This window comes from Pieris napi, chromosome 14, assembly GCF_905475465.1.
Source record: "Pieris napi chromosome 14, ilPieNapi1.2, whole genome shotgun sequence".
Classification (NCBI taxonomy): domain Eukaryota; kingdom Metazoa; phylum Arthropoda; class Insecta; order Lepidoptera; family Pieridae; genus Pieris; species Pieris napi.
In genome coordinates, this window is record NC_062247.1 from 11,176,643 (window position 1) to 11,200,950 (window position 24,308).

A 24,308-nucleotide genomic window follows, 5' to 3' on the forward strand; every position below is an offset into this window, starting at 1 on the left:
CAAGTCAATTTCCTCACGATGTTTTCCTTCACCTTTCCAGAAAATGTTAAATGCGCAAATAGTAAGAAATTCCATTGGTGCACAGCCGGGGATCGAACCTACGACCTCAGGTATGAGAGTCGCACGCTGAATCCACTGGGCCAACACTGCTCACAAAACCCTTAAGTTAAAACAAAGGAGAATAATATGGACCATAAAATTTTATGGTATTGTTGATTTCTTCCGCGTAGGCAAATTTAAAAAAAAAACATTAGGTAAATTTGAAGCATTTATTTTAAAATTGTATACACTTTTCCTAAATACTCGATTTACTCCTCGTCCCTGAGTATTTAAACCTGAAAATAGAGATATATTAATATCTATACATTATAAAAATATATGTAAACAAAACAATGCAATAATGAAAACAGCCAACAGCCTCAACCGCATACATGCAAATTCATACGCTATAACATTTACGACCAATATTCTGTCAAATTTCAGCTAATTTGATTAAAAAATCACTTTTAATAGTCTATTTCAAAATGAATTGGAAATTGATTAACAAATTTGTCAAGATATTGGAGTAATCAATAGCATATACGTAAAATAAATAAGGAAAATGAAGAGTTGACATTAATTGGAAATGAAAAGTAATTTAAATTTTGAATAAATAATTTTATAAATCTTTTAGGGTCTTGTTAGTTTTTGGTAAATTAAACAAAGATGCAATTGATGGAGTACCATCTATATAATATGACTCGTATTAAACATGGCAGTACCTAATTGCAAAATACTCCATTAAAAAGAATATTTTTTCCTGATTTCAAATAAAATAAGAAGGAATGGTCAGCATAAAACCTCTTTACGCGATAGGAAATTATTGCCGAATGAAATTCAATATTGAATTCTGGAACAAAATTTAAATTTAGTTATGGGATACACACAAACGTGGGAACAGCTGGGAGATAGTTATACTTGGAAATAGGAATACATATATATATATATATATAGCTATTAATGAAGAAATAAACAAAAACGTGCATTTGAACATAGGTACAATAGAAAAATAAAGACCAATCACCATTCATACATGCAGACCCAAGAAGTTTGAATTTTCGAGCAAGTTCCTATTTTGAATAGTCAGAAATTTGGAATTAACATCAGACACATAGCAGTAGAAAATGTGTAATATGTATGTATTAGATAAACTCGTAATTTTATTTTGTAATACACAAAGATTCAAAAACGAAAGTAGACTGAATATTGATTTAATGAAATACTTATATTAGACATAATTGTATGGAGACTGACCTAATTGAAAAATGCTCCATTAAAAATAATATTTTCTCCCGTTTTCAAATAAAATAGGAAGGAATGGTCAGCGTAAAACCTCTGAGTGGGAGAGGAACCTCCTACCGAAAGTAAAACAATTCCATATTCTGGAACAAAAATACATACAAATTGAGCTGGAAGAAACTTCAAGGGATATTTAGCGTTACTGTTATTTCCATATGTGTATAGGATACAAGAGTTATAATAAGTGTTAAGTCATGACTTCAGACACCTAGGATATTAAATATGGAAGGTAATTCCACTTTTATACGCGTCTTGAAATATTACATTACGTATAGAGTAACTACTTGTTCATATTAAAATGTTGATGTGGTCGGAATTAATTTCGACAGGATCGCGAATTTGAGGTATGTGATAGTTTGGCTATTGGTCCCACTAAACATTAACACACACATGCCAATGAAAATATTATTAACTCCTAAAATACCTAAGCGTGGTAAGCTCCGTTGAAAAGAGTTATCTTTCTATTTATCAAATAAAAGAGGAATGGGTGATCAGCGAAAAATTGTATCGGAGGAACAATGGGTATAAAGCCGATACGGTCAGCTGAAAATTCTGAAAAGAAATACATATATGTAACAATAACGGCAGTAAATTTTGTTTGGAAAATTTGTGTAACAAACTATTCTTAAATATATATTCTATTAATAATTTATTCTTCTTAATAGTAACAAATATTTACTAGATGTGTGTATTTTTTGTGAGAATGGAATTACATCTTCAAAGACATTAACCCGTGACCATGCATGAATACGAAACGTTGGAATTCTTATATTTTCTTCATGCCTTTATTTGTGCATTCCATAGTATTTCACAAGGCATATTGTTTGTTTACATACAATACAACATATATATGTTAAACCAACATTTTCTTTTGTCTACATTGTGGTAAACCATTTGTTAATTAAAAATGGAAGTTAAATGTTATTTGAACTGACGTGAAGATAAAATAAAACTAATATACCTAATCGAAGTACACGCCGTTAAAAAGAATAATTTCATTATTCATTAAATAATATACGAATGGGTGATCGGCAAAAAAATTCCTCCGAGGAAATAACATCTTCATGCTTCGATTGAGGCCAAAAACTGGAATATTATGTTAATAATAATTAAAAATTTAATAAATATAATTTCAAACGTTAAGAAACGAAGATGTTATGTATACATATTATATAATATAAGTTTTATAATTAATTTAATTGTTTTTTATCATAAATTTCGATTGTTTTTTTTAAATAGTCAATTTGCAACTAATGTCAAAGTTTAACGAGAATATATGCTGCAGTTTGTAAATATTACTAAGAAATCGTACCCTATAAATTACTTCTGAATTCATGTTCTGTTTCAGGAATATATTATAATATAGAAATTAGAAAAGAAGATGATCGCTTGAACATAATTTTATATAATAAAACCCCGACGGTAATAATTGCATAAGCTAAAACATTTAAATGAGCCAAAAGTTTCACAATTATTTTTATAGTTAAGATGTAAGACGTTACTTAGGCCGAATACTGGAATACCAAAAAATCAATCAATATGAATATTATGAATAATTGATCCGCCTACTAATTATTCGTAAGTGGTTTTTAGACGCCTAAACTATCGACATCGTAATACGCACCATTGACACTGTAATTTAAGTATGTATTAAATGTTTGTTTGAACTGTTACAAAGTGGGGTGAGAGAGTTCCAAGTTAATTAATGAATTCTAATAAAGTTTAAAGTAAAAAATCATTTAATCATATACGTAACATAATGTACACTTATGACTCGTCAGTAAAGAAATACATATTAATGCTTCTTATTTTACATTTACTGCCAGTTCTCAAGTCAAGGGCGTAGAACGGGAGAGAAGAACTGGCAATAAACTCTCCGCCACTCTTTTTAATCGCCATTTGTTTACTTCGCAGGCTGTACGGAGCGGCCTCACTGCTCCAAGGATTTCTGCTCGTTAGGAAGCCACTATATATACTATTTCCAAACAAGTATTGAATTGATTTATTTGAAGGGAATATTAAATCCCTTAAGTTGAAACAAGGGATAATAATATGGACGATAAAATTGTATGGTATTGTTGATTACTTCCGTATAGGCAAATTTAAAAATAAAACATTAGGTACATTTGAAGCATTTATTTTAAAATTGTATGCACTTTTCCTAAATTCTCGGTTTACTCCTCGTCCCTGAGTTTTTAAACCTGGAAATAGAGATATATTATTGTCTATACTTTATAAAATATGTGTAAACAAATCAATGCAATAATGAGAACAGCCAAAAGCCATACATGCAAATTCATACGTAATAACGTTTACGACCAATATTCTGACAAATTTCAGCTAATTTGATAAAAAAATCACTTTTAATAATCTATTTCAATAGTGAATTGGAAATTAACTCACAAATTTGTCAATATATAGGACAACAGCACAAACAAAAAATAAATAGGGGAAATGAAGTGTTTTTATTAATTGGAAATTAAAAGTAATTTTTATTTTGAATAAATAATTTTATAAAAACCTTTAGGGTCTTGTTAGTTTTTGGTAAATTAAACAAAGATGCAATTGATGGAGTACCATCTATATATGACTCGTATTAGACATGGCAGTACCTAATTGCAAAATACTCCATTAAAAAGAATATTTTTTCCTGATCTCAAATAAAATAAGAAGGAATGGTCAGCATAAAACCTCTTTACGCGATAGGAAATTATTGCCGAATTAAATTCAATATTGAATTCTGGAACAAAATTTAAATTTAGTTATGGGATACACACAAACGTGGTAACAGCTGGGAGATAGTTATACTTGGAAATAGGGAGATAAATATATATATATATATATATATGGAAATAAACAAAAACGTGCATTTGAACATACAATAGAAAAATGAAGACCAATCACCATTCATACATGCAAACCCAAGAAGTTTGAATTTCCGAGCAAGTTGCTAATTTGAATAGTCAGAAATTTGGAATTAACATCACACACATAGCAGTAGAAAATGTGTAATATGTATGTATTAGATAAACTCGTAATTTTATTTTGTAATACACAAAGATTCAAAAACGAAAGTAGAATGAATATCGATTTAATGAAATACTTATATTAGACATAATTGTATTGAGACTGACCTAATTGAAAAATGCTCCGTTAAAAATAATATTTTCTCCCGTTTTCAAATAAAATAGGAAGGAATGGTCAGCGTAAAACCTCTGAGTGGGATAGGAAACTACTGCCGAAAGTAAAGCAATTCCGAATTCTGGAACAAAAATATATACAAATTGAGCTGGAAGAAACTTCAAGGGAGATTTAGCATTACTGTTATTTCCATATGTATATAGGATACAAGATTTATAATAAGTGTTAAGTCAAGACTTCAGACAGCTAGGATATTAAATATGGACGGTAAGTCCACGTGTATACGCGTCTTTAAATGTTACAGTATATATAGAGTAACTACTTGTTCTTATTAAAATGTTGATGAGGTCGGAACTAATTTCGACAGGGTCGCGAATTTGAGGTATGTCATTGTTTTGGCTATTGGTCCCACTACACATTAACACTACCCACATGCCAATGAAAAAATGATTAACTCCTATAATACCTAAGCGTGGTAAGCTCCGTTGAAAAGAGTTATCTTTCTATTTATCAAATAAAAGAGGAATGGGTGATCAGCGAAAAATTGTATCGGAGGAACAATGGGTATAAAGCCGATACGGTCAGCTGAAAATTCTGAAAAGAAATACATATATGTAACAATAACGGCAGTAAATTTTGTTTGGAAAATTTGTGTAACAAACTATTCTGAAATATATATTCTATTAATAATTTATTCCTATGAATAGTAACAAATATTTACTAGATGTGTGTATTTTTTGTGAGAATGGAATTACTTCTTCAAAGATTCCCATGACCATGCATACGAAACGTTGGAATATTCATGCCTTCATGAGCATTCCATAGTATTTCACAAGGCATATTTTTTGTGTGCATACAATACAACATATATATGTTAAACGAAAATTTTCTTTTGTCTACTGTTAAATCGTGGTAAACCATTTGTGAATTAAAAATGGATTTAATGTTATTTGAACTGACGTGAAGACAAAAAAACTAAAATACCTAATCGAAGTACACGCCATTAAAAAGAATAATTTCATTATTCATTAAATAATATACGAATGGATGATCGGCAAAAAATTTCCTCCCAGGAGATATCACCTTCATTTTTCGATACAGGCCAAAAACTGGAATATTATGTTAATAATAATTAATAATTAAATAAATATATTTTCAAACGTTAAAAAACGAAGATGTTATGTATACATATGTATTATGTATATATTATGTTATATAAATTTTATAATTTATTTAATTGTTTTTATCATAAATTTCGATTGTTTTTTTAAATTGTAAATTTGCAACTAATGTTAAAGTTTAACTAGAATATATGCTGCAGTTTGTAAATATTACTAAGAAATCGTACCCTATAAATTACTTCTGAATTCATGTTCTGTTTCAGGAATATATTATAATATAGAAATTAGAAACGAAGATAATCGCTTGAACATAATTTTATGTAATAAAACCCTGACGGTGATATCGCTTTAACATAATTTTATATAATAAAACCCCAACGGTAATAAATAGAAATTATAAAACGAAGATAATTGCTTGAACATAATTTTATGTATTACAACCCCAACAGTATTATCGCTTTAACAATTTTATGTAATAAAACCCCGACGGTAATAATTGCATAAGCTAAAACATGTAAATGAGCCAAAAGTTTATTTACCCACAATTATTTTTATATCTAAGTGATGTAAAGTCCATTAAAAAAAGTCGTTTGTTCCGTTTTTAAATAAAAAACGAAAGGATGATTCGCGTAAAATTTCTTCGAAGCAACGGGTGCAATTCCGAAGACGTTACTTATGCCGAATACTGGAATACCAAAAAATCAATCAATATGAATAAAAATTAATATTAATTAACGATTCTATTACTTAATAATTAATCCGCCTACCAATTATTCGTAGGTTTATAGACGCTTAAAGTATCGACATCGTAACACAGACACAGTGCACGATCCTAACAACTTTCAGCTACACTCTCAAATACATGCGCATACACACCTATTCACACACTCACTCATTCACTTCATTTGCAACACTCAATTAATTACTTTTTTTTAACTAATTTAAACATGTACCACGTAATTTGTTTTTCTAGTTACCCACACAGGGCCTCCCTAGTTTGGGGACTAGCGATATATGAATTCTGTCACAAACCCTTTGGTCATAAATAAAGTTTTTATTATTATTATTAATACGCACAATTGACACTGTAATTTAAGTATTTATTAAATATTTGTTTGAACTGTTACAAAGTGAGGTAAGAGAGTTCCAAGTTAATTAATGAATTCAAATAAAGTTTAAAAGTGAATAGAACCTATTTACTTTTAAATATTACTTTTAGATATTTTTGTTATTTAAGCAGCTGACAGCTCGAGGCAATTGATGATAGAAATGTGTGTGCACCTTGAATTTGTATACCTAAGCAAAGTAAACACCATTAAAAATGGTAGTCTCTCCTGATCGTAGGTAAAATAAAAAGGGGTGGTTGGCAGTAAATAGTGGCTCTTCGGTATCTGCGATATACAATACAAGAATTCCTGCAATGCGTATAAATATATGAATCCAAGTTTAAATGATAACTTGTTACAAAAAATCACATTACCACTAAGTTGCTGTGTATTAAATTTATCGATAAAATAAAATGTGTATAAAGTCATCTTGTTAGTAAATAATTTCGTTAAATTTATTTCCAATATATATTCAATGTTTCTGAGTATTAATTACCATAAAGCAATAAAGTACGCACACCAACGTTAGAAAAATTAAGAAGCATTATAAAACAATTTGGCTTCCAGATAGAGCGAGAGAAGAGGAAATAGTACCTAAGAATAGAAGACACCATTAAAGAGAGTGCTATGATTAACTCTTAAGAAGAATAGAAAAGGCGAGTCAGCTAAAAAACTTTCTGTAGGTACATAAGAAATGAGTTGTGGGAAGCCTGAAATTAAAAAAAATACGTACCTTTCAAATTTTGGTTTAAAGAGTATAATATTAAAAAATCATGTTTTTAAGAAATTTATTCGTAATTTGTTCAATGTTGAAATTAAAAATATAAATGATATCGCTAGAACTTTGACAATTATAAACAAAGTTTAGCAAACAGCCAAAGCTTTAGTTTTTTCGGTCAATAACAATTTTAATTTCACATTTCAGTACGTATTGAATTCGAAATTTAAAATTAGATTCATTCAAATTTGACTCCACTGAAGATGGGAGTTGATTGGGTTCTAATTTCAAAATAAAACGGTCTGTCAGCCACGAAGAATTTTGCTTGTGGTTCATCTAAAATAAGGCTGGTAGCGACCGGTTGAAATGCTGAAAAACAAATGAAACATATGTAAAAATATGTATCTACTGCAAATATAATGAATGTTATGGCAAATGGGTTAGCAAGGGATGCACTGGAGACGTTTTTTATTTCCTTCCTATAAAGCATAAGAAAAATACGTAAATAAAGTTACAACATTACACACATACAAAAGAATTCATGCATCTGTGTTTACATCTATTCCACATTAATTCAGAGGTTATGAATGTGTGTGTATGTATATGAATGTACCCATTTACGGTGGTATGTAAATCATAGGCTAATTCAAGCTATGAGCAGTGATGGCCTAGTGGCTTCAGCGTGCGACTCTCATACCTGAGGTCGTAGGTTCGATCCCCGACTGTCCACCATTGGACTTTCTTTCTATGTGCGCATTTAATATTTGCTCGAACGGTGAAGGAAAACATCGTGAGGAAACCGACATGCACCGACACTGGAGGCTGATCCTACCTACTTGCTGTTTAGATTTATAAATGATCATGAAACAGATTCAGAAATCTGAGGCCAAGACCTAAAGAGGTTGTAGCCCCACTGTTTTTTTTTAATTCAAGCTATAAGCTTAGTATTTGTACATCGAGAGCATGTGAATTAAAATATGTATTAATGTTTTAGTAAAATACATAATTTCAGTAAAATAAAGTTTTGACTTATTGAAATTTGTTGTTGAGTTTTAACTCAACACATGATTGAAATAAGACAAAAAAATGCTGCCAATTAATTTGTATTGCTTAAGACAATTACATTACATTGTATGATACAGTTGAAATTATAACTTTTTGTGTGTGATTAATTTTTTACACCACTGAATATAGTAACTGTGTTGAGTTTGATCTCAAAATAAAATGGTCTATCAGCGAAAAATATCTTTGGTTCTGCCTCAGCAACAAAACTTTCAGCGACTACTATAAATTCTGAAATATAAATAAAATTTAATTCGTATTTTGTTTCCACAAGAGTTAAAGTGGCTTTCTAAACTACACGATTACTATATCGTATATCGTGAAGGCAAAGGTTTTCTAGGGATGTATTTTAGACTAACTTATAGTTAATACATATGTGTTAAGCTTGTGTTCGTCTTAAGTATTTAAAAATAGAATATCCGTTAGTTTAGTGTTATAATTGTGTCTCAAACTGCGGGCGAATCTACACAGTAGATTCATTGTTAATATATATATTTTGGTCTTAAAGAAACCCATATAATGCAAAAAATAGTTTATTAATTACAAGTCAAGTTCAATATTATTCAGCTTTAACACCGTTAAAAATGGGTAAATTGTTTAGCCTTATTTCAAAGTAAAATGGTCTATCAGCAAAGAAGGTCTTTGATGATTCGGGTATAAAACTGGATGCGTAGCTAACACCGAAAGCTGAAAAAAAACCTTAGAATTATAATAAAAAAAAATAGAAAACTATCGAACAGTTATTCAAAGAATGTTGTGTAATATATAAGTCAAGGTTAGTAACATCCACTTAAACATATTTATTGTCGTAAAAAGTAACTGTCATAGTTTTTTTTAATGTAACAGGGGTAAACGAGAGGTAGGGTCACCTGATGTTAAGTGATACCGCCGCCCATAGACCATTGGCAGTGGGCTCGCAAGTGCGTTGCCGACCTTTTAAGTTACATAAGAAACACGTAGGATCCTAATGTAGTGAAAACTGTATTTCAGGAGCCTGTGACATGACATGAGTTACATGAGACTTTATTATAATAGTTTAAATTTAAAAATGTGTACCATATTCCATAAACAATATCATTCATAATTTTTTTTATTTAATAGACGACGTAAGGCAGCCATTTTCTGCTTTTGTTTCAGTGCAAAGAGCAAATTAGACTACGTCGCAATATATAATATATAAGTTAAATATAATAAATATTTATTCTTTTATCATATAAATTTTCTTTATTAAATTATTTTATACGACGACTTATGTGGTTTAAAATGTAAGCCCTATGGTTGGTATTTGGCAATATCCCAACTTGAAACTTTTAGTCTTTTAATGAATATTTAAACATTATTTGTTTCGCATTCGTGCCAAATATAGTTTTAATTTTAATTAAAAAATTTCCACTAGTCCTATACATTTTATTTGTATTCACGCCTTTTCTCGAAGGGTTAGGCTGATCGAATCTCCACTTGCTGCAACCCTGGCATACCTCTCTCGCTTAAGTCAAATTCGTTCGGAAATACTTAGGTGAAACGCTCAGTTGTTGAAAAACCTATCAGTGTTATTAAGACACTTTTGCCATGAGAGTCCAAAGTCGAAAGCGATATCTCGACGATTTTGTTTACAACTTCGATCTAGTTCTCTCAATATCTGTAGCGCTGTTGCAATCTTGGGATCACGTGGTACATAAACTTAAGAGTTCGACTAAACTAGACTAGATTGTCACTAGAAGTTAAGCAGGGGTCAATATATATCGTGATCCTTGAAAACTCGTCAATATTTATTGGTGTGTAAACGCGGCAGAAATAAATATTTAAAAATCTATTTTTGTGATCCATCAATATTTCTTGACTGTGTTTGTGCATGTTGATTTGGATGAACACTCAGAGTAAGATGTTGGATCACTGTTTTTACAAAATAAACCTACGTAATGTATTTTTCGTTTTTATGCTTATTAAAAATGTTTGTTTGAATGAACTTACCTTTATATAGCATAAAGGTAAGTTATAGTTTGGTCTGTATTATAGCAATACACCTTACGTTTAACATCCATTATTACGAAACATTACTCTGAAGAATGATCTTCTAACTATTGACGATATTGAGGTCAATATCTATTGAAAGTATAGTACCACCAGTAGATTCAATATATACTGAGACAGTTATTGTGGTATTGGATCACGATATTTATTGACCGTCGGACCCCTGCCATACAGGCTCTTTTTTAACTAATCAGTCACAGTCCTTTGTCGCACTTGTTTTTGTTCCTTACAATCCTTTGTTCTCAGTGAGCATACACACTAACCGATTTAAATCAAAATTGCGTTAGAATTATATTTAATTGTCATAATGAATTATATCGTGACTTACCGTTGGCTGCTGCAGCTTCTGCGCCTTCCTCATTGACTTCAATGAAAGCCTTCTGTATGGCTTCACTTATGACTAAGTCATCCTGTCCCTTGATCAGATTAGTCAAACGGGCTTGTCCGGGTGTAAATAGTTTCGTAACGTCCATCTGAAGAAATATTGAATTATAAATTCGATTCTCCTAATTGCCCACAAAAATGTAAGAAGAATAAGATTATTAATGAAGTAGTAATTTAAAACAAAGGTTATGTGTTAGGGTGGGTCACTCTAGTTAGGAAAAAAATAAAAGTTGATGAATCAAATTCTAATAGTAATATTATGTTGTAGTGTACTATAAAAAGTATATTTAGCTAAAAAACGGAAAATAAAACATACATCTTCAGCCCGCGCATGAGCTTCAAAGTTATTAGTTTTTGAGAAAAACATGTATTACTAAATACGATAGTTCATTATTAGAAATTACTTAAAATACTATTGAAACATTACAAATATTTAGTGAAAGACATATATATTCACGTTTAAAACAAAACACTTAAACAAATACACATAAAGGTTATCAAAAAATTATTTATTTTTATAGAAAAATCCCGCCTACTATTGAATTTCGCCATAACTTTCCTTGAAGTGAGTTTCACTTCCGATCACATGCCGACATTGCAACTTCTGTCACTATCTTTACACTTGGTTCAACCGCTAGTATATGGCAAGGTAGCCTAATAAACAACATCCTTTCGTCACCTTTTTTTCCATTATCTGAATAAGTTCGTCATTAGTTTGATTTCTTAGAATAGGTGGATGAAAGTTGGTTTCTGACCAGTTTATTCGATCAATGTAACATTTAGCATCAAAATTAAGCTTAGGAACTTCAAAAGTGCGTGGTAGTTTTCCCGTTGTAGATGAACTACTTTTAGAATTATTCTAGCTGCAAGTTCTCTTATATGCTTTTCTTTATCTGTTGACATCGCTAATAGTAGATTTTGAGGGTGGGCAAATATGTGTTTCTGTGAATAATAGGATCTAGGACTGCTTTTAATGCACTTGATAAAAATCGCGAACATTTAATCAATGTCCAGAGGTGCCGTGATCCGTCTTTGTATGATGAGTGTGTCTTTATTTGGAACCACTCGGGGGCATATACTTTTACAATGTATTGGGCCAAAATTATAAAATTAGTTGATGGCGTTGGTGTAGAAATGTAAAGCCGCAAGATCCGGTTTGCCTTAGTCAACCAACGAGCATGTGATATTTATCCAGGTGATTTATTTGCTAAGTTCTTCCAGTAATTACTGCTAAGGTAATTTCATACAAATACTTTTGGTCTGTGCTTAAGTCATCAGGTTTTGACCTGGTATTGACTCCAATTCAACTACAGCTTGCGTTTCACACTAATCCGGCAACATACCAATAGAACCATTGTACGTAGGTGGGCCAGAAGTTTTACCATCCATATAATCAAACAAATGCCTCAAGGGCAGTTCATTTCAATGCAGCAAGCAAATTATCCATTGCAAAGGTCTCTGAAGTCTTTTTTCAAATAGCCTTATGACACTACTAAATTTACCTGTATTTGTTACTGTTCCATCGCATCCAATAGCCAGGAGGTCAACAGTACTTATATTTTTGGCGAAAAGAAAAGCGTTTATTGATACCTCAATGGCCTTTGCAGTTCCTTGTAATGCTTTCAGGAGCTGAATGACTGTTGTATGCAAGGCCACAGGGATTGATGCCTTTTCTCCTTCAATTTTCTGAGTTACAATTTCTGCAATTTCGGAAAACGCAGGCTCTTATTTACTGCTATTTTTAATTTTCTCTAGTCTATCCACTCGTAACATTTCATGACATCCTGGTATATTGATAATACGATTTCTTTTATATCTTCTATAGTTCTTAATATATATAGGGCACTTGTAAAACTGTCTATTATTTGACATGATAGAAAAATTTGATTTCCAAGTTCTTAAGCAAAAACACATAGTTTACAATTTCGCAACATTTCACTAGAAACTAGCCACTTTGATACATGAATTCTCTGAATGTACTTACCTTAAAAAATCTTCTTTTAATAAATAACACAGTTTATATAAGAAAATTAATGTGTATTTTAATGGATACTTATTAAAACATTAAATTATACCCAACGTCAAACGTGTAACTTAAGGTGTATAAGTGGGTACCTGAGCTATTTTTTTCAAAATTTCGAGGGCGTTGCGCGGGCTGTTACACTTAAAATAGTTAAATAATATTTTTAAGGGTTTATAACAATACCTAACTACAACATATTTTCGCTATTAGAAATCGATTACTTAAAAAAACATTTTTTGACCCACCCTATTATGTGTATTATATTTTCCAACATGAAAGGACCAAGGGGAAAAAGTAGAGGGCACCCAAAAAGAAGGTGGATAGAAGATATGGAAGCTTTAGTAGGAAGCGAAAGGAGAAAGAAAGCCATGGATATAGATATTTCGAAAAAGCTGGTGGAGGCCTATACCCGTGAAGGAGTTCCGTTCAATGGAACAGAAAGAATTTAGGATATTAGGATGACATGAAAAAGAAAATGGATATCACAAATATAAACTGTACTTTTGCTAAGATAATAGAGGGCCTTTGTTATGCTCACCAACATAAATGAAGATTTAAAATCGGGAGTTAAGTCTAAGTATTGTCAAAAAATGTTTTAGAGAACACAAGCTTAAAGAAACACCAGAAATTAATAACTTACCTTTGATAAAACATCTTTCAGGTTTGTTGTAGTTTCGATTTTGAACTTAGGAATAGTGACTTCGACTTCAGTGGAGTACATGTCAGAAATGGCTTTGTTGAGTGCTGATGGGTCTTTTAATTTCTCCTCTAGCTGGGTTATTCCATCGATTTCATTGGGGAGCACCAGTATCATGGATGCTTCTTCACCTTCATAGAACATTTGGAGGATCTGTAAAATATGTTTACTATATGTTAAGTATATAAAAGATCCATTAAGTTTGATATTCGTACATATGAATAAAATAAAAAATATAAATCGAGTACTTAATAAGCAGGATTATAATAAGACCATGTCATTATGTTTAACTTTAATAGAGGACAAGTCTTTGTTTTTTTTTAATTTATGTTATTATTATTAATTACTTGATATGTCATGTGGAACATGGTGTTATGGCTACAGCTCCTTAAAAACGTTGTGTAAAAAAAATGGCGATTAAAAAGAGTGGCGGAGAGTTTATTGCCAGTTCTTCTCTCCCGTTCTACGCCCTTGATTTGAGAACTGGCAGGAAATGTAAAATTAGAAGCATTAATATGTATTTTTTTACTGACGAGTCATAAGTGTAAATTATGTTACCTATATGTTTAAATGATTTTTTTTTACTTTTTACTTTTTAACTATATAAAGCTCGACCTCCTACGGAATGAAGGACTCCTCCAAATTGTCTCTCATCCTCGCCGCTATCCTTTGTACCTTGTACCATTACTATTACCTTGTACTCTTTTATCTTGATTATTTGAACTCAGTGATTACAATATCTGCAGTCTACAAGAGTTATTATAAAACTCATATGTTATTAAACTTACCTTAGCGTTTAATTCTGGAAGCTCAGCGTAGTTGAATTCAGATTTTTGGTACATCATCGGAATTGTTGCTGATTTCTCTTTTGTAATATGGAACACCTGGTCGTATGTTGCGTAAGTGCTGAACGGACTCTTCCAGAGACCCTATATAACATTAAATAAATAATGAAAAACAATTTAATAAATTACATATGTATTTATATGTACCTAGGTTTTATGAAGCAGCTTGGAACGAATACTTTTAAATAGAACATTATATGATGACAGTTTTGTCTTCAACTTAAATGTTGAATTTATAACTTAAACATATTATTTTATTTCTGTTGTAGCTAAGAATATAGTTGTGACAAAATATTATATTAATATTACGGTTATAAATGTAAAATAAAATAATATTTAGGGATTAAATGCACAGGCGCTAATTAAAGACTTAAGATAGTACCGGTGACCCCAGAGCATTAATAGCATATCGCATTACTGCGAGGAAATGCTGCCTTCATTCTTTTTAATATTTTTTTATGAATACTATGTAGATTAAGAAAATTCTAATATTCATTGTTATGTTTAGGTTTTAATAAACGTTATATATAATTAAATGTGAAAAGAATTAAAGATAATTTTAATAGTCACGTGTGAACGCGTACAAAAAACGCCTCGGTTTTATAGGAATAATGAAAGCGTATTTCATAAGATCTAAGGGTTAAGCCACATTTGAGATTTAGTGCTAATCTCGTATGTCAAATACATATTGAATTTGTCATAAAGAAGTCATCGAAGTATCGAAGCGTACAGACGGCGGGAAACGACTGTGCATGGTCTAATTAAACTGTGATGAAAAATTACTCGATGAACATTTTCAGTTCACTCCAAGGAGACCTTTGGCCGAGTCGTTTTAGAAACCTTGCTGTGTTAATTTATTTCCTATTGTTGTTTGGCGGACCCATGCGACTTCCTCAATACAAAGAGTCCTGTCGTGAGTTGTGTGTTGAGATATCGCGGGCTACTCGATTGTGAGGACGTTGCATGGATATGGTTAGCGCTGTCTTTATAAGTTCTCATGTCATTTTCACACATGTATATCTTTTCTATATCACATATTCATAAGTTAATTGTCCTGTTTGTAAAATTAAAAATTAAATTTAGAAGTAAGTTAATGTTATTTTACCTTAAAGTAGATAGCGTTGACAAGAACAGCACGAGTATTGGCATCGAAGGAATCCGGGTCAACGAGATCTTTAATTTTTTTATTGGTTTGGTCTTCAACCTGTAATTAATTTTTGTGTTAACCCAATTGCTACTTGATAATTTTTTGTATGAAGTTCACAAAGGTATAACGCTTTTAATTGCATTGTAGACTAGTGGATTTTACGGTGTAAATGCTACAATTATGTAAAATGTTACAATGAATCACACAGTTTTGCTAACCCAGACTATATTATGTCGTGACAGAAAAATCAACTGCTTTATAGAAAATCTAAGAGAGAGAGATACTACAAATCTGCAAACAATTTATGAAATTAAAAAAAATTTACTACGAACTGTATAGGAGGAACTAAGAGGAACTGTCATAATTTTTTTTTGTTTTTGTCTCAAACAATGTGTTTAGTGAAATGGAATAGACTAAAATGACGCTATAGCTGCATTGTAATTGTTTTACAATGATTAAAATTTATGTCTGTATAATGACAATTTCGAATTTTGAAATTATTGTTAAAATGAGTGTATTACCCAAGCGTTGATTTCGCTAGCGGTCTTCTGTCCTTGAGTAAAGTCTACGTTTTTGACTTCGGAATTGAACACGTCACGGGTGGTCGTGGCAAAGTTTTCATTTAGTTCATAGTTGGACGCGATGTATATTTTACTTGCTGTTTTAAGTTCCACTCCTTTCACGGATTTGAGGCTTCTTTCGGCATGTGAAAACGCAGCTTTTGTCTGAAACAAACATTTATAAAAAACTTTTGAGATGAAAGATGCATCAAATTATATCTTATAATAATGATGTGAATTTCGGTACATTTAAATGCTTGTTTAGTTAATGATATAAGGAAGCATAGGCCGTGAAATATCTTTTTGGGTTCCAGATCTCTCTGGACCTTAAATGTTAAGTGACTAACGGTTTAAGACGAACGGCTGCAAGTACAGCTGTATTGAATTTGTCTTACAATAAAATTAATTACTATAATAAAAAATAAATAATAGAAAAAAAGATTTAAAAACTAAAAAACACGCTTTTAAAGCACATCAAACTAAAAAGTGAAAAATAATTCCTAATTTAGGCTGAAAATAGTATCTAATGAACAAAAAATACTGGTATTATTGTGAAAAAGCGTGGGTTGCTCGATAGACGAAAAATATGGCACAGAGTTTGATGTGCTTTAAAAGCGTGTTTTTTAGTTTTTTTAAACTATTATTTATTTTTTTAGTTAAATTTTTTTAATTTTTTTTATTTTTTTTTTCGGATTATTGCATTGTCATCGATCTTTAACAGGTGCGCAAAGTTTGAATTAAATCTGTCCGTTAAAAGTGGGTCAAAATCGAGTCCGAAGGAGTCGGTTACATACATACATACATACAGGTGAAGCTAATATAAAGCGTGTAAAAAGATAGGTCATAAACTAACAATACTATAATATCAGCATTGTTAGGCGATTGAGTATTTAAAATAAAAAAAATACTAGTAACAAGTAAAATTGGAAGTGCAATAATTTTTTTTTGTAAAATTTATGTTCACTTAGTCATGTATTTTAGAATTGATTGTTACTTATACTATAGAAAATGCAGTATATATGTGATGTACTTTAATAAATATACTTTAAAAGTGGATTCAATATAACATAATTAACTTATATAAATAAAAATTATAATTAAAAGAAACTTGAAATCCCTCGAGTAGCCTTCACTTACCGCATTATCGTTGGGCATGCCAATGGCCTTCAGAAGTTCGTCGTGCGATTCACCCTCAGAGGCCAAAGCGAGCTGGGCCAATGGGGTCAGTACAGAGTATGCTGACAGCACTACACTCTGTTGTGGCTTCTCCTTCACTACTTCCTGTAAAGAACGTAATTAGTATTTTAATTATAGCAATGGTTACTTCATTATTTACATTTCTCGACGCTTCGAGTGCTTACAGTTATGGTCAGTCGTTCAAGAAGTTTTATTTTTTAATAGTAGGCAAACGGGCAGGAGGCCCACCTGATGTTGAGTGATGCCGCCGCCCAAGGACACTCACATTGCCAGAAGCAAGTGCGTTGCCGGCCTTTCAAGATTTGATACGCTCTTTTCTTCAAGGACCCTAAGTCGAATTAGTTCGGAAATACTTCAGTGGGCAGCTGGTTTGGCTGTGTAGCTTTTAATATAAACAACAGATAATATTTATTTTTAATAACAAAAATAAGGCTACATTAAAATATTTATATTCAATTTGAATTATTACTTCAATTATGAACTATAAACACTGAAAGACGAGCTCAGTTGAACCTGTAATTTTCTAAGGGGATATTATTGTCTGTATTATTTTTCTTTTGTGTCTAGTCTAGAATAGACAAATAAAATCTTGGGGGAACACATAACTCCCTAAATACGCCTATGCCTAGAGTAGTTGATTACTAGATATAATTAAATTTTAAGATTGCACGACATGTTTTCTATTTGCGGTACGTCTGCGGTCTACACCTTTCAATTATCATAATACATAACAAGCTTTGAATGCCTTGCTACACGTAATACTAATTGTTTCGCTGTAAATCAAATCATGGACTTCTCGGTCAAGTTTTGAATTAAAAAATAAATTTCATTACAAAATACATCCAAAACATTGTTTTTTTAAAAATCAGACATTCCAATAAAGTCGATTTTAGGGTCCTATTTTTATTTATTGGATCTTAGACATGCCGATTTCATCAATATATTTTACTTCATAGCTTGGGTTAGAACGCACAGGCTCTGGGTTGACAATTGTGAATCACTAAGCCTAACTAATAGTAAAACATATAACATATTGTAATACATGAAAATGATTACCGTCCTCGCAGAAGATATATAATTCATTCGTTGCTATGGCTAGTTTTTATTACAAGACCGATACAGGAAAATTGCAAGGACATGGCCATAGGAGTTAATTGAATTTAAAAATAACATCACTGACATCATAGATAGACTTAGTCTAGAATGAGGTACGGAATAAAAAAGTCTAGCATAAATAAGTTAATAATAAATAAAAAAAGTGTTTATTCATTTCAAAAAATATTTTTCAATTACAATTTACAATTTTTTTAAAACCGTTTACAACAACTCCCAATTTTTTTAACAAAAAGCGTTGATTGTGTGGGTAAATAGCTGTAATATTATTTTTTAAGATTAATAGGTTTTTCCTCGTTTTTCTAATATTTAACACCATAAGAATCATTTCGACTTTAGAGTATAAGATGTCCAAGGCTGTACATTTTTCTAACTCAGGCTTTCTTAGTTTTATAAGCTTGGCGATTTCCTAAATCGTCGGATTTACGCCCCGAGAGTATAGACAGACGTAGGCACTCTCTTCAACTGTTACATTACATTCATTCGTTACATAGCAATTAACATTTAATTATTTCGCTTATATTCTATTGTTGTACGCGGGTGGTTAATATAGAGTAGAAAAAAAATCCTCTATTATTTAAAGCACCCCGATGATGCAGGATCGAAATATTAATAGCTTCATATCATTGTTGTATTCAATATATTAAAGTAGAAAAGCAAAATAATCAATTACACAGAGGTTGGAATTTAAAAACCCATAACTGTTATCGCAATTAAATTATGCATTTTACTCATTTGATTTGACTGCAAAATGTATGCTAATTTACAAGTAGAAATTTATAAGCATTCACAAGCAATTTATTTTATATAATATTTTCTCAAAGTACAGTAGTTTTTAAGTTTATTATATTTAACGGAATAAACACTATTTATCTAGAGCTTGACATATTCGATAGCTGATCAATTTAAAAAAAAACGTTTTTATTTTTTGTAACATTTATGTTAACCATAATTGTCACATATTATAGATAATATAGCTTGTAACATATACTGTTGATATAGCATCATATATGATGAAGCGTATTTTAATAAATAAATAAATTACAAACACACGAAAATACATAATTTCTCTTTGTAATAGATAATAATAAAATACTCACAGAAAACATTCTCGATGTAAACGCATCATTTCCATTTCTGAGGTCTCTCGATAGGTCCTCGGCCATCGTGACGACGGCCACAGAAAACACTGAAAAATTTCATTCATTTCAATTTCGGATAACACAGGTCCACTGGTAAAATTAAGTAAAGAGCTATGTTAGAAATTAAATATTAAAAAGGAGCGTTAATCTTAATATAACGTGAATTAAACGTACATTTGAAGCAAGTTTATTAATATCATAACGCTACTGGCTCGATAACTTTGCTTTTTTCCCTTCGCTTTACTGAGCTCACTAAAGTTCGTATCAACTTGGTATAATTTGACTAAACAGAAATCAGCAAATCTATTTGACGTTTCTTATTAATGTAATAAGTAATAATATTCTTTATTCATTTCTCACAAAAACTTAGTACATAAACAAGTGATAGTTAAATACTATTATAAATAAACCTTTATATTATAAACTTAGTCTTTTTATTTTATTTAAGAGAGAAATAAAAAAACTCATGAATATATTTATTTATTTACTTATTCACACTTCGGTACATTTATACAAAAACAAATAACATAAAAAATATTAGGTATGCAACGGGCGGCCTTATCGCTAACAAACGATCTATTTCAGGCAACCCTCGTAAGGTAAAAAGCTAAAAAAGAAATATGATGGGTAGAAAACCTTTATCTAAAATAATATAAAAAAAAAACTTAAAACTAAAAAGCTAATCTCACGGATTCATGAAATCCCTATTATTCTATAATTTCAATGAATAAAACTAGAATATTTCGTATCAAATGTTTGTTTAGTTAACTATGTATACATATACACTATGTCTATATGTTAAAGTGTATTATTCTTAGAGAATAAGTTCATTAAACGTAATTTTTGGGTCTTTAAAAAATCCTGTACATATGAAATTACCGGAAATTTTAAACTATATTCATAAAAACGTTTTAATATCTATTTTTTGTTATCAATCGATTATAGATTTACAAAAAATGAACACGGCAACAAAAAACAAAACGTTATTTCAGCAATTAATCTCTAAAAAACTAGTTTGAATATCACCGTCTAGGTTTTTTGTGGTTGCCAAGGCTATAGCTTGATTATCATTACGTCATTGTAACATACATGAAACTTTACATCGTGATCAAATGACCGTATACATTGCTGGTATCATGTTATCTTTTAAGAGAATTGATTAAAGAAACGGCAAATGCAATAAAATTTTTAGTAAGACATAAAAATAACAATCACCTGTATTTTTGTCTAATTTTAAACTTCCTTCTTCGGGTATTTTAAAGTACTCTGTCCTTTTTTATCTCAATATTAATACAGTATGCCAGATCGAGACGAAAGAGTGAAAAAGACTGATAGAACAGCTAGAGGAAACAAAACAAACGGGGTTTCAACACATAACCTTGAGCCTTTGTACGCGAAGCATTTGTTTACCTTATATATTTTTTGAATATATTAATTATTTTATCTAGAAGCTAGTGTTTCCCAGTGTGAGCCCCAAAGGGGGGAAGATTGATTGTTAAGAATGGCAATCGAAATCAGCGGGATATAACTAAACATGGAGACTTGAGACTGAAGCTAACCAAATTGGAACCCAATATAAAATCTCGTGCACGGATTTGAATTTCATTATGTTTTGAAAATTAACTTATTGTTTCGTTAAATTTTCCTAGTGATTTCTTCTTAATACCTATCATTTAAATTTCTTAAGTGAACAATTCAATTTAATAATATATAAATTATGTATGTTACGTAGCATAAGAATTTTAGTTTGGCTAAGGTGGGGCACAAAATAGGTTGGAAACTAAACGTTTAGAATATACGTAATTGATACCCTGCTTTTTTGAAGTCGGTGAAAAACAAACTTGGCAATAAACTAGGTTAAGACTACAATGTGTAACTAGAACGTATGTAACTGTGACGAATCTTTGGTATTTTTTTGTTAAAACTAGTTATTATTAATGAATACATGTATAGAAGGAAACTATTGTGTTGAAACCACAATGTCTGTATAATGAAACTAGTGGTTTGCGTCTTTGTGTTGGCCTAGTGGCTTGAACGTGCAACTATATACGTCACTAAGGAACGTTTCTTTCTTTCCCTTTTTATCAAGTCAAGTCAAATCATTGATTTCAATTAGACCACCTAAAATGGCACCATTGAACGTCAAATAAAATATAAAGAAGATTCTAGTTGCCCCTTCCAAAAGGTAGTTTCATGTGGAGAAGAATGGGCTAAAAACTCCACACTTACTCTTTTAAAATAGGTTTACTATATTTTGTTTACATTAATTAGTTAAATAATTATATGTGAAGACAATGTACTCTTAGAATAAAACTACTATACTAAAAAAGTTAGTATACATGTTCCTCATATATTTACATCCATATTTATCCATTTTTTATAAACATTCCTACACTCAAAATACTATATTTCGTTTTAACCATATATTTTATATAGTAGTAGCACCATCAATTTGTCAGTCTACGAACTTTTCAGCCCACCAAATATGGGCGTTTGACACTTGATCATACAGTGAAGTAAAACATCATATTAAGGTAACCCAAAAGACGTCAAACGATGGACAGTGCCAGACTTGGCCTATTAAGAAAAAAAAATATCACTAAACAGAAAATACATATTTTGTGCCAATTTTTGTTGTTGTCTAGGCTTTGTGCGCCTCGTAATTTTTTTGAAATAACGGAAGCATAACAATAGCTATACAAAGTTAGTCATAATTAGTGGAAAAACCTATATATTTTTACAAATGGGTTTTCCTGATAACAAGTATAGTCACCGTCATAGATAAGGGGCAAGTTTGTTATTGTTAATCGATATTATTGGAAGTGATATGTCGGTGACTCTAAGGTCGTGAGTTCGAACCCCACTGGGCAATGGATTTTCTGTCACTTGTTTTTACGTCTGGCATGATATTGTTTTTAAAGAAAAGTAATCAAGAATACTTCGATTTCGACTTTAGTTTCATCTATATCGTTTCGTTTTATTTATATTTCGTCTATATATAATTTTTCCTAACACAAGAAAAATTTTGGTTTTAAGTTTTAACATATTCCGGTTTTCTTATGTCGTTCGCGTTGTTAATTGCGATATTTCAACGGAGAAATTGTCAAAACAATGTTTTCCCCAGAATGTGGGTAGAAAACGTATAGCATGATATGGAGAATTTTATCCATTATGGTAAAAAATGATTAAATTAATAAACAAATATGAATATTTGTTTTATAATTTCATACTTATTAAAATTCTACCTTCGATTCCGACATAAAAATATTATATCGAAACTAATCTTCAATAGTATTTCGGAGGTATTAACAAAATTATTCGATTTTTGTGTAATGTAAATACGTCTTTAACGCTTTGAGTCAAGATACACTTTACAATACCTAATCATTTAAAGTTATCCCAATTTGACGGTTACGGTGACCTCTCTGTTCCTATGAATATAAACGTTTCCTCTTTTTAACTGATTTCATATTGAAACAGTTTTGACCTTGAATATATTGTAGAAGAAGATTTTTCAACTTGTTTCTGTTACTTGTATACAATTAAATACAGTATTTGTACGTATAATAAATAATACAATAGTCTCTTATTTTTCTTAGAAATATAGAACTAATAGGCTACAAGGAGAAGAGTCGCAAAGGATAGAGAACAGTAAAAAGGGTTAGAGGAGGCCTTTGCCAAACTCCGAGATATACTGTAGTGAGAATATATTAAAGATCACAGATCTATTATTATTATTATATAAAAAAATTATATGTAGATGTAATTAATATAGGCTAATACATTAAAACATATATGTCACTAATAATGAAGAAATCAATAAAAACGCAACAATGATGCCCACCTCCATAAAGAAAAGCATACATAACCAAAAGCACCTATTGTTTTTAATAAGGCGTAAGGTCAACTGTTCGATATACAAGACACAAGTCAAGGTTAAAAGATAAACTTGATAAAAATATGAATGTTGGTGACAAATAATATTATTAAACTTTATCCTCATGATACAATGCATTTTTATTTTAAAATAATTACAATTGTAATCAACGGACCACTAATTAAGATCATTACAATTTCGTTAATAACCCGTTAACTATTCGTTGTTAATTGAACCAACAATACTAAATATAGTTACGGTATAAGTTATTTAAATACAAAAAATAACTTACAATAAAATAAAGCGAGCTTCATAATGCCAGTCGATCCGTCCTCTTGCCGGCCACACACTAACCAGTTTCACAAAGGTGTACTCTTTAAGTAAATCTCGATGTTGTTATGTCAAACAATACCGGGTCATTGGGAATTCACAGAATAATCTTTGTTTATATTTGAATGCGTGATAGTTATTCTTATAATTTATTTAAGGATATATCTAAATGCAAAACTATTTATTGGTTTTATTAATCTATTCGTCGAATCTATGAACTCTTTTTATGTTCAGTTACATATTTATGTAAATTATAAACGACTGAATTATGTCTATGTCTAATGTTACCAAAAACAACAGAATGATTGTGACATTAAAAATTATTTTATTGCCATCTGGAATAAGCCAAAAAGTGTTTTCTTTGTTCGTAAAAAATAATAATGATATAATTGTGTTTAAAGTTGAAGTGTTATAACATATACAATACAATATCTTCTATACTAATATTATAAAGAGGAAAGGTTTGATTTTTTGTT

General features: G+C 30.6%; 1 protein-coding gene across 21 annotated transcripts; it reads right to left on the minus strand.

The window, feature by feature from the left end:
- Nucleotides 1–258: 258 nt before the first annotated feature.
- Nucleotides 259–23,951, minus strand: LOC125056077 (alaserpin-like). 21 transcript variants are annotated; one of them, XM_047659003.1, is made up of 10 exons: nt 23,795–23,951; nt 19,584–19,672; nt 17,311–17,454; nt 16,135–16,338; nt 15,572–15,670; nt 14,410–14,550; nt 13,565–13,774; nt 10,846–10,990; nt 762–889; nt 259–335 (listed from the first exon to the last, which is right to left on the minus strand). In XM_047659003.1, the coding sequence occupies exons 1-9, from the start codon at nt 23,814–23,816 to the stop codon at nt 762–764; spliced, it is 1,182 nt and encodes a 393-aa protein (XP_047514959.1). In that variant the 5' UTR covers nt 23,817–23,951; the 3' UTR covers nt 259–335. The 21 variants fall into 21 exon arrangements, 20 of the variants coding, with proteins under 20 accessions (XP_047514959.1, XP_047514960.1, XP_047514958.1 ...); XM_047659004.1 differs by lacking the exon at nt 762–889 and adding an exon at nt 1,294–1,421; XR_007118001.1 differs by lacking the exons at nt 259–335; nt 762–889 and adding exons at nt 3,460–3,539; nt 3,860–4,078.
- Nucleotides 23,952–24,308: the final 357 nt, after the last annotated feature.

Bases quoted from the DNA above. Each gene is read 5' to 3' on its own strand.
- LOC125056077 (XM_047658994.1), bottom strand. From the start codon at position 23,816: ATGAAGCTCGCTTTATTTTATT. The intron at 14,551-15,571 runs GTAAAATAACAT...AATGTTATATAG, and splicing joins TCAACGCTATCTACTTTAAG to GGTCTCTGGAAGAGTCCGTT. The intron at 10,991-13,564 runs GTAAGTTATTAA...ATATTTCTTCAG, and splicing joins TGAAAGATGTTTTATCAAAG to ATGGACGTTACGAAACTATT.